Below are 12,235 nucleotides of genomic sequence, written 5' to 3'. Positions count from 1 at the left end.
TCAATAAAGTACTCTCTATTCTATTCTATTCTATTCCATTTCAATATTTTTTAATAAATGAACAGATGATTTGTATGTTCTTTATATCCAGCCTAATGTATTATTTTGACTGATTTTTTATGCAGTACTGTTGGCATGTCAAGTGTACTTTTACAATAGTTCCCCCATATCTCCAGACATTAACTCAGGTATGGTAACACCAATGAACAGTATGGACTGTGTCGTGACTTCTGATTCAGCAGATCTTTTGCCTATTGACATTTTTACAGTATTGCCACTTTGTTGTATTTTTATTGGATGGTTTATTGGTTTCTTGTTATTTAAACTAAGATAGGATAGGAGCTTTATTGCCTTTGTATTTGTAACACAACAGAACATTGTTTAGCAATACCATACAGCAGCATCTTGGTTTAGGCAAGTTAGCAGTTATATGGTAGTGGATAGATAATAGATAACAGTAATATGACAGTGAATCATGAATAAACAGTTAAATACCAGTGCATAAATTAACTGTTAAGTGGCAGGGAAAAGATACAGTCAGGTAGCAGTGAATAAATGAAGTTAAATAGCAATGGATAAGTAAACAGTTGAACTGCAGTGAATGAGTAGTTGTAGTGGACTAAATAAGTTAACAGTTAAAGTGCAGTCAAAAAATAACCCCTGCTTTTGGATGGAGTAAATTAACAGTTATAGAGCAGTGAATTACATAGTTATAACTATCCATCCATTTTCTAACGCTTGTCCCTCTCCAGGTAGTCGCTTATTTGTATTTCATTACATTCAATTGTTTGATCAAAACAAAGTCAATGGTACATAATGAGACTTAGACTTAGACAAACTTTAATGATCCACAAGGGAAATTGTTCAAACACTAAACAAAAACAAAAACTACCATCTAGTGTTCATTTTTGGGTTTTGCCCTCAAAGTCTAAGGACATCTTCCCAGAGTTTGTAAAAATTAACAAAAAAAAAAAAAAAACAAGATTTTGGGAAAATTAAATATTAATCTAATCACTTTGGTATTAATCATAAACTGATACAACCCTTGGTATGAACACTGTCAATTTATGGATTGATCCGTCTTTCTCTTACATGTGTGCTTAAGAGAGGCTCCACACGCTGTATGGGGATAAGACAGTTAGTTGCTTAACCACCTTCATGGGAATAATACCTGTCGGTCGGCAGACTGAGCATCGAAAATAGCAATTGACATTTAAAAATGTGAACGATTCCGAGAGAATCGGAAAAAACAACAACACACTGTACTCATATGTTATTTTCTTTTCACATGGACTCCACTTGGTTCCCCTTGGTAGAGTTGTAGTCTACCAGAAATAAATCTATATTTACCCTCTTTAAGTGACCGTCAAATAAAAAACATCCCCTAAAAATGTATCAAGCCAATTAATGGGATATTCAAAACGACTGGTGTCATCTGATCAATTCTGAATTAGTTCCACATCTAAGTGTTTGTAAAACTCTGAATGGCCTCTATGTGCTCACATAAACACGCCTGACTTTGATGATATACAGAGTAACATAACTGCACAACGAACCTTCACATTTAAGCTGGCTGCATGCCAGCTTTAACCTTTCATTTTAGCACAATCAGCAGACACTGTTTCTTTGAACTCATTGGCCACCTTGCAATGAGGGAAACTGCAAATAAATGTGGTAGCAGTCTATTGCCTTGAAGCCTGCTTTATTACAGCAAGCACCTTTTTCCTACATGCTTCCACATCTACCTGATTATGTTTCTTCTTCATTTGAGGCAGTCCCGACTCCTCCTACGAGCGACAAAGCACATTCTCTAGCCCTAACTAGCTTTGGCCATAATTAGGCAACTTAGAGTAATTAGACTAAATGCAGCCATCTCGCTCTGCTCTGCTCATTCATCATGCTGCGCTCCAGCCCGACGGAAATACATGCGCTGGTTACACATGCATAAATACACACAAAGGCTTGAACAGACGTATTTCCTAAGGCCCCATTCAAAAGCTGTGTGACAGTGGACCAAGCGACACATTTACACTGAATGTGTTTCTGATGTGGACCTCCTGCTGCTGAATGTAGGAAGAGCACCAGATCCATTTGATTTACTGAGGATAAAGTAGTATGAAACAATATCCCGTGCTGATGTTGACTTTGGGCACTGAGAGGTAGCAGCTGTAACACACTCAACCACCAGAGGATCCACCACTAAACCTCCGTAAATCCACTTGTTTTCGACCCTGACCTGTTGTCTTTTATTGTGAACTGGAGTGGTACACTCATAATAATAAGTATGCAAGTGTGTCACTAACCAGTAAATATAGTTTGTTTGCAATATAATACTTTTTACTTGGGAAAACTGGAGCTATAAAATTACAATTTGACAAACATTGAGTCTAGTTTTAACTTTAGTTATGTGTGGCAAGAACTCAACATTATTTGTGAGAAGACAGGTGAGTATTAACTGATTAACAGGAGTGTGTGTCTTGGTATTTATTTGGCTTTTTGTAGCATTTATCCCAAAGGAACCAGCCTCAAAAGTAGGTGTCAAGGAGAAGAATATACATCATCTTGAAGTTGTGTGAATTAAGCAAACTCACAGTGCATGTAATTATCAAACTTAGGTAGTGTTCTGTTGGTTTTACATTTTACAGTGGTTAACGTGTTTTTACACATAGATGACGATGAACAAGGTTGAAAAATGAGATATGGAAGGGACGCTAGTGGCACTAATTAACTTAACCGTGTGTTAAATAAACATGAGCTGGATGATCGTCATATATTTATATTGTAAAAAAATATTATTGTTTTTGTTATGATGCTTTCTGACAAAAATGCATTTATATTATTTGATGACACGTTACAAAATTGATGCAGAGCTCCAAGAATACAAGATTGCCTTGTCATTCGGATATTTACATTTAATAACGTGATTCATTCTTTAGTTGTTTTAAACCACAACTCTTTTATTCTCTGATATTCCAACAGTAAGTGAATAAGAGTTCCTTTGGTTGCCTGACATTTTATAAAAAAAACTTGCTCTCTGCTGTACCCATTTTTAACAACTGAGCGCGTACAATCTATACAAGATTAATTCGTCTATACAAGATTCATTCGTCTTATTTCTGAAGAGCTTATTGTCATTTTTCCAACTATTCTTTTATGTGTCTTTTTCTAAAATGTTTAAGTCAATCATCCATTTCCGAACACATGCATCATTTGCACTCCTAGTATGACATTCATTTATAATTCTGTAAAAAATTTTAACTATTTTTTAAATTTGTTTTCAGATTAAAAAGTGTATCCTCCAGTTTGTGGATTTTATAAGTCATACTTTCAGAAGATATGCACAGATTTCCACACCATCTCAAATGTCATATCATTGTATGTATTTTCTTAAACTAACTTTTATTAATCATGCAAGTAGTCTGATATGATTCAAAAAGAGAAAAAAAAAAACCTCTGGGTATATTCACATTGATCAACTAATTCATTGACTTGTTAAGGAGTTTTCATGAATATTGTGATGCGGTTTAGTAATCCCTCTATTTTTTCAAGGAGTCAATTTGACTACATTTTATTTATTATGATGATTGCATTGTACCAAAGGTTGACTCACAAATATATTGTAATTGGATCAATTCCAAGTATTTTATAACACAGTTTTAGAATACTAAGAGTAGCTTCCATCCATCATCCATCATCCTCCGCTTATCCGAGGTCGGGTCGCGGGGGCAGCAGCCTAAGCAGGGAAGCCCAGACTTCCCTCTCACCAGCCACTTCGTCTAGCTCTTCCCGGGGGATCCCGAGGCGTTCCCAGGCCAGCCGGGAGACATAGTCTTCCCAACGTGTCCTGGGTCTAGAGTAGCTTCTATTGGGCTATATCTCATTTATTTCGATAACTTTTGATATACTGTAATACAGGTATAATCCCCACATCAATGTCAAAAATCTTTTACATATTTATTTCTGTGTTGATCCAGTCCTTATCTTTAAAGTTAATGTTAAAGTACCCATGATTGTCACACACACTAGGTGTGGCAAAATTATTCCCTGCATTTGACCCATCATCCTTGATCACCCCCTGGGAGGTGAGGGGAGCAGTGAGCAGCAGCGAATCATTTTTGGTGATTTAACCCCCAATTCTAACCCTTGATGCTGAGTGCCAAGCAGGGAGGTAATGGGTCCCATTTTTATGGTCTTTGGTATGACTCAGCTGGGGTTTGAACTCACAACCTACCGATCTCAGGGCGGATACTCTAACCACCAGAAAAATTGAATAATTTGCTCGCTTGTTTACAACAAAAGGAGACATAATAATGTAAAAAGCTTGGTAATTGTAGTCCTCCATTAGTTTATGAACTATTCATCCAGCCATTGTTAAATATGAACATCTAGCCTTCTTTCCACACCATCTCAAATGTCATATCATTGTATGTATTTTCTTAAACTAACTTTTATTAATCATGCAATAATTTTCCATATGTAACTAAATACTGGAAGTATACTAATTTTTACCATGCTCACTCAGCCATAAAGTAATATTTGGAGACGTGTCAATGACCAGAGGTGGGTAGAGTACCTAAAAATTGTACTTAAGTAAAAATGTCGTTAGTTTAGAAGTATGTGACTGAAGTAAAAGTAAAAAGAATTCATCAAAATAATTACTTGAGTAAGAGTATTCATGAAGAAACTACTCAAGTATTGAGTAACTTGTGAGTAACTTCTGATGTAGTGTGTAGTGATTTATTTAGTAACTATTTTTTAATGGTTCTTAAACTACAATTTTTCTGTAGTTAGAAGTAGAATTCTTGTAGGCTGAAATGTGAACATTTCTACTGACACAGCTAGCACATTATATATATTTTCTTTTTACTAGTTTGAAAGTAATCATTGAAGATTTGTGCTGCCTAGTCTGATATCATGTCACCTTTTACAGTCAGTACATTTTTATGCACTTAATTAGTCTGATTTGACAAATAATTAAATTTTTCATATTTTCACACCGACACGTGTAGTTTTAGTTTCCATACTCTTATGTCTAATGTGACTGTTGGCCATACGCAGTGTGCCTCTTGTGCACTAGGGAGCGAGTGGGGTCATTTCAGCTTTTTTAGCTATTTGGGAATGTAAATACAGCAGAAAAAGACAATGCTACATGCTAATAGGCTAGCGCTAGCAAGCGGCAAATTTAACAGATAACTACAAGTTTCCAATGCTATTTAGTGTTGGTGGTAATGTTTTAATGTGTTTAAATGACACTTGTGGTTATTAGGATCATCAGAGACCAACGCAAATATTGCTATTTTAGTCAACTGTTTTTAGGGTGTCTCTTCTAAACAGTTGTCTCAAACAGCCGGGATGTGCTGGCGTCCTGTCATGTAATTTATGTGTCTTATTATTTTGATTAGTTTATTTTATTATACCACCAGCTTGTTATTCCTTGCTAGGTAGAATGCGAGGTTCCGTTTGATTCGTGAAATGGAGTCCAACGTCACAAAAGCTTACGTTGGATTGGCGAAACAAAGTCATATGACAGTGCCTGCCGGAAAAGGACTTGCTGACAAATGAATTAGTCTTTGCAAGTCTTTATCATCCATCCATCTATCCATCCATCCATCGGGCGGAAGGCGGGGTCAGCCTGGACAAGTTGCCACCTCATCGCAGGGCCAACACATATAGATAGACAACATTCACACTCACAAACTAGGGCCAATTTAACAATGTATCATTCCAATTTGTATACAATATTTTTTCTTAAATGTTTAAGATTTAAATATCAGCCTGAAGATATATTTGGTGTGATATGCAATCCTAAGTATATCATTTCCACCTTTTTTTTATTACCGGTATTTTTGTTGCGATCCACTTCGTGGATCGTTTGTTTACTTTTCTGTATGTTTGATCACGTTTTGGACTCTGCCGTTTCCCTGAGTTGAACACTTCCTAGTTTATACTCGTCACCATGGCAACGTAATTGTTTCACCTGCACTGGCGCCTGGCGCACACCGGTCGTTAATTATTGTGTTGTATTTAAGACCGCCTGCTACCTCAGTTCCTCCTGGACGTTTTGCTAGCTTAAGGCAACTGTTATGTTGTGTATTCTTGTTTCCCTGTTGTTTGTTCCACGCTAGGTTTAGCTTAGCCTCCGCGCGCTCGGCTCGCGCTACTTCGAACTCTGCCTCTTTCTATTAGTAGCATTTAGCTTCCCGTGCTAAGGCACACCTTTGTTTTGCTCTTTTGTCAAGTGTTACTTTGGTTATTTATATTAAAATCGGCTCCTACCTTCATTCCTGCCTGCTCCAATCCTTTGGCATCGAGAGGTGGCACTCCTCGCGCATCCAAGATGCGACCCAAGCGTAACAGAAAACGTCCAGCCTCGCGTTACCTCGCTGAGGACATTCCGGAGTTTCGACCCCACCTTTTGTCATATCCGGCCAAGTACTCCACCGTTACAGCCCAGGACTCTCCATTAAGGGTTGGTAGCCTGTTCGTTTCATCCACTTCCAGTCACTTTTCTATTAGCACCTTCAGCCCCGCAGAGGCTGCCGCCTCCCCTGTCACTCACAGTGACGCCATTCCGTTCACGCCCCCTATGACGTCACCGTTAACCCGTTAGTAGATTATCCTGCACATTTTTTCGATGATAGCAGTGATAGTTTTTTTGACTCTGAATTTTGTCATTTGTCACCCAAAGACCTGTTATCTTTAAAGAAGATTTATAAGGACAACTATTGCACCTCCAAACCCAGTCACCCACCTAAAAATGACTTTTATTCGACTATTAATTATTATCAGGACATATTTTGCCACCACAGTTCTGGTCAGTCTTCGCCCACCACACTTGCTTCCCCGCTTCGTAATTCTCGTTTCCCGGCCATGTCTGTGCCTTGTTCCTCTCCCCCTAGAGAGGATTTTGAACAGGTTAGAGGGGAAGAGTCTGCCCTCCTCCAAACCTCCCGCCGCCCACCCTTAGGGTCAGTTTCGGACCTCAGGGAGCGCGCCTGGAATTCGCGTTCTGAGGGGGGGGCTAGTATTAGCAGCCGTGCTACGGAGGTAGCACAGCTGCAAACCACTAAGCCACTACGGCCACCTAGACCTCCTCCACCTGTGTTCCGTCCGTGCCCTAGTTCTTGTTTTAGTCACAGTCTCTCTCAGAGTTCGAGTCCCAGCCTTCTTCATAGCCCATGCTCTAGTCCTACTCGTAGACCGACTTGTAGACTGAGTCGTAGTCCAAGTCCTGGTCCGAGTTTCCGTTCTGATTCTATTTGTAGTCCCAGTTTTACTCGTAGTCGTCGTAGTCCTAGTTCCACTCGTAGACTGATCCGAAGTCCGAGTCCTGTTTCGAGTCCGGTGCCGAGTCTTGTTTCTTGCCTTTGTAATATTAGTACTGATTCCCCTCGTGGTCTTAGTCCGAACCCTAGTCCTTACCCAAGTTCTTGTCCGAGCCCCAGTGTTACTGTAAGTCCTAGTCTTTGTCCTAGTCCTTGCCCGAGCACCAGTTTGATTGTTAGTCCCAGTCCTTGCCCAAGCCCTAGTTTGACCATTTGTCCTAGTTCTTGCCCAAGCCCTGGTATGACTGTAAGTCCTGGTCCTTGCCCAAGCCCTTCTCAAAGCACTAGTGTGATTGTAAGTCCTGGTCCTTGCCCGAGTCCTAGTGTTCGTCTTATCACTCATCATAGTCCTAGTCCTGCTCACAGCCAGTCCCCTAGTTCTCCTCGGCAGGCCCCTGTGCCTGCTCCGCGGCCGAAGCCGACACCTGCTCCGCTGCCGGCCGGCCTCTGCACCTGCTCCGCTGCCGGCCGGCCTCTGCACCTGCTCCGCTGCCGGCCGGCCTCTGCACCTGCTCCGCTGCCGGCCGGCCTCTGCACCTGCTCCGCTGCCGGCCGGCCTCTGCACCTGCTCCGCTGCCGGCCGGCCTCTGCACCTGCTCCGCTGCCGGCCGGCCTCTGCACCTGCTCCGCTGCCGGCCGGCCTCTGCACCTGCTCCGCTGCCGGCCGGCCTCTGCACCTGCTCCGCTGCCGGCCGGCCTCAGCACCTGCTCCGCTGCCGGCATTCGCACCAGGAACGGTGCCTGCTTCGGCTGTAGCCTCCGCACCTTTGTCTGCTGCTGCCAAGCCTCCCCTACGTCGGCCACGGGTGTGGTCGTACCCCGGGCGCCCTCCTCCTCCACGACGGCAATGGCTGTGGCCGTACCCTGGGCGCCCTCCTCATAGGACGCGCCCGGGTCTTCGTCAGCCACTAAGGTGGCCTCTGCGGGTCCGCCCGCCCAGACTTTGGTTGCAGCGGCGTTCCACCCGCCGCCGCCACTTGTCCTGTCCCCGGTGGATTCGGGGACACGGGACTTGCCGACCCTCCGCCAGGTCCTCCCTCCGCCCTCCCTTTATTTTTGGACTGTCTCGTTGTGGGAGGGGGTTTTCGGTATTTTGTCTTTTTTGGGGCATCTGGGATCTGCCCCTTAAGGGAGGGGTAATGTTGCGATCCACTTCATGGATCGTTTGTTTACTTTTCTGTATGTTTGATCACGTTTTGGACTCTGCCGTTTCCCTGAGTTGAACACTTCCTAGTTTATACTCGTCACCATGGCAACGTAATTGTTTCACCTGCACTGGCGCCTGGCGCACACCGGTCGTTAATTATTGTGTTGTATTTAAGACCTCCTGCTTCCTCAGTTCCTCCTGGACGTTTTGCTTGCTTAAGGCAACTGTTACGTTGTGTATTCTTGTTTCCCTGTTGTTTGTTCCACACTAAGTTTAGCTTAGCCTCCGCGCGCTCGGCTTGCGCTACTTCGAACTCTGCCTCTTTCTATTAGTAGCATTTAGCTTCCCGTGCTAAGGCACACCTTTGTTTTGCTCTTTTGTCAAGTGTTACTTTGGTTATTTATATTAAAATCGGCTCCTACCTTCATTCCTGCCTGCTCCAATCCTTTGGCATCGAGAGGTGGCACTCCTCGCGCATCCAAGATGCGACCCAAGCGTAACAATTTTGGAGTTTTAAACTTGCGATTTCTTACAATGCTTATTGAGTGGTAGTGTTGCACATTTTTTCCAATTAATGTTGAACCCTGATAAACAACTTTAAGTAATTACCTTATTGCTATTGTGAAGACAAGAGTAAACTTGTGTCAGGTACAGAATTAGGTCATCACAGTACTTTTATAACTTGTTCTACCAAGATTTGATTGTTATACCAGGAATTTTCTATATTTATTTATCCATCAATCCTTTTTTTACCGCTGGTCCCTTTCTGGGTCACGGGGGGTGCTGGAGCCTATCTCAGCTGCATTCGAGTGGAAGGCCGTACACCCTGGACAAGTCGCCACCTCATCGCAGCGCCAACACAGATAGACAGACAACATTCACACTCACATTCACACACTAGGGCCAATTTAGTGTTGCTAATCAACCTATCCCCAGGTTCATGTCTTTGGACGTGGGAAGAAGCCGGAGTACCCGGAGGGAACCCACGCAGTCACAAGGAGAACATGCAAACTCCACACAGAAAGATCCCGAGCCAGGGATTGAACTCAGGACTACTCAGGACCTTCGTAATGTGAGGCACATGCACCAACCCCTGTTCCACCGAGCTGCCTATATATTTAATCAAATTAAATAATACTCCACAAGCAGGACATCCCTGTTGTGTTCCCTTCTTTAATGAAAATGGTTCTTAAATCTGATTATTGGTTTTGCCTAATGCTTGATTGACTGAGTTCTTTCTATTTCTTATTTACAGACAAACCTGTCTATAGGGACCACTCAAAGGAAACTACAAAAGTGGCCCCTCTATGCAGGTTAGGAGCCATTTTCAGCCAGGCTTTGTGGTGGTTGGAGCCATGACAAACTCACACGATGGGAAAAATCCGGTTAAACACGATGCATGACACATTAGTAATGGCGATGATTCGTTGAGACGGCAAGAGTTGACAGCCACTTTTTACTGATTAGTTGTAAATTTTACAACAAATGAGGGAAAGTGCTCGTTGGAATGGGATAATATGACGTGTAGTTATACACCACCCACCCCGGATGCGAACTTACGTAGTAGTATGTTAACCATTAGCAAGTTTAATCATTCATCTCTGTTATCTAATAAATTGTAAAACTGAAATATTTTGGAAGAAAGTAATTTACAAATATAAACTGATACTATACTATGTGTCGATTGTATCGACATCTGTATCAATCACTGCAACTTCACATTGAAGCTTTAGCAGTTAGCTTCTTGTGTCGTCCTGCTCTCTGTGTGTGTGTGTGTGTGTGTGTGTGTGTGTGTGTGTGTGTGTGTGTGTATGTGGGTGTAGCATGCTTAGCCATTTATCTTTCTCTAGTACTCCAGTGATTATGTAACTTGTAAGAAACGTAGTGGTGAAGATTAATATCTTAGAAGCGGCTTTACACTGTGAAAGTGCAATGTGTTCGTTGCAGCTTGTCCTCACATTCAAGCCAGTGTTCTGGCAAGACACATGCCCTCCTGTATTTCCTGCTGCCGTATAACTACGAATCCGGAAATGTATTGTATCTACAAGCAAACTATCTAACGAGGAGAGTCGGAGACCGCATCCTTCAAATATTCAACACGCCTCCGCTTTAAATGCTCCCTCATTACAGACATACAGTACATGGTGATTTCTGCCCGAAAAAACACGAGTAATGCCGTCACCGTTTTGTATCGCCACTAAATTGGACGAGGACATATATCATGAACGATTGTTGCTGACAATGTCAACGAATGGTTTCAGCCTACTAGTTCCTGTGATTTTAGACACAAGTTGTTCACAATTAATAATTTTTTATGCATCCCCAAAACGCATGGATAGAGTTTACTGCATCCTTTTAGATTTCAATGCGTCACTGCATAATATATGCGATCTACATTTTACTATGTTATTTGTTTTCATATTTAAAATAATTAAGATAGATGTTCAACAAGAGAGTTGCACTTTAGCACAGAGCGAAAAAAGCCCTAACCAAACAGATTGTAATCAACTGTACTCACCGATGACAATAAGTGTATAGTTGACGTTGACGCTGCCAAAGCCGTTAGTAGCTTTACAGATGTAGGTGCCCGTGTCATCCGCTTCCACCTCTTTGATCTTGAGGCCCATGCGAAGGATGCGGAAACGGATCCAGCCACTGTGGATGTTGCGCCCATCTTTGGTCCACATTATAAGGGGGGGCGGGTCTCCATCCACCGGGCAAGGTAGCTTGATGGCACTCCCGAGGCGGGCAGTTTGGCGGTGGAGGACCTTTTCAGCTACCCGGGGAGGTCCTGAGAAAGCACACAATAATATCCACTCTCAGAAAACAAATACAGTATTCCTTCGCCACTTGCCGTTTCACTTACTGCGGTATCAGTGCATCGCGGATTTTAAAGTAAGGTTGACTACAATAAGATTTTAGTACCCATTGAAGTTTCATGTTGGAATTATGTTGGTTATTGAGTGTTTCAGTGTTTTAAGAACATAAAGTGTTTATAGTGTGTGTTAAAACTGTGTGGAGAGTGTGGAGGGCTTGTACAGACATTAAATACATATTATAATTGTATAAATAACAAAATAAATAAGGTCCCTACTTCACAGAAATGTATCTACTACAGGTGGTCCAGAACGTAACCCGTGCGATAATCAAGGGAACAGTGAATCCAGATATAGAATAGAAAAGAATAATAAGTACGTTATTGATCCCTGGGGGAAATTCAGCACCACAGTTCACTCACAATAGACCAGTGGTTCTTAACCTGGGTTCTATCAAACCCTAGGGGTTCAGTGAGTTGGCCTCAGGGGTTTGGCGGAGCCTCCGCCGCAGAGGTCAAGACACACCCGACTCATCGTGTAAATAAAAACTTCTCCCTATCGGGGTATTATGGATACCCTCAAACAATGTTCCCTCTAATTTTCCCTATCCGTGAGCAAACGCAAAAACTCCTTAAGTATTCAGTGGAGAACATGTGAACGACGTCAGACGTGTAACTGCACTGTGGCCACACCACAGCAGCACTCCTGTCCCAAATCTGACTAAATAAGTAATTGAATGTTTTATAATTATGATCAAATGACAGCAATCATTTCCATATTATTTTATAATATAAGTGTTTTTGCCCACTTACAATGACTATAACAAAAAATATTATTTTTCATGAGATGTGTACTAGTATTGGATGTCTGGGTGGAAAACGGTGAAAATTACATGAAAGTGGCACTTGCCAAGGTAAAACCACGTATATCTGAACTGGTCTCTCAAA

At 42.0% G+C, this 12,235-nt stretch overlaps 1 protein-coding gene and 1 long non-coding RNA gene across 2 annotated transcripts in view; one reads left to right on the top strand and one right to left on the bottom strand.

Moving 5' to 3' along the window:
- The window catches only part of LOC133549626 (fibroblast growth factor receptor-like 1), an 89,115-nt gene that overhangs the window by 31,931 nt on the left and 44,949 nt on the right, over positions 1-12,235 (bottom strand). Inside the window, exon 3 of the mRNA XM_061895245.1 lies at positions 10,991-11,263. Coding sequence (XP_061751229.1) covers positions 10,991-11,263 — 273 coding nt within the window. The remainder of the gene's footprint in view (positions 1-10,990; positions 11,264-12,235) is intronic.
- On the top strand, positions 5,881-10,102 carry LOC133549640 (uncharacterized). The gene is made up of 3 exons (XR_009806130.1): positions 5,881-6,469; positions 9,409-9,544; positions 9,728-10,102. It is a non-coding gene; the product is annotated as an uncharacterized LOC133549640 (long non-coding RNA).

This window comes from Nerophis ophidion, linkage group LG03 (genome assembly GCF_033978795.1).
Source record: "Nerophis ophidion isolate RoL-2023_Sa linkage group LG03, RoL_Noph_v1.0, whole genome shotgun sequence".
NCBI lineage: Eukaryota > Metazoa > Chordata > Actinopteri > Syngnathiformes > Syngnathidae > Nerophis > Nerophis ophidion.
Note: the sequence above shows the minus strand (reverse complement) of the source record. Positions and strands in the feature narration are given on the sequence as shown.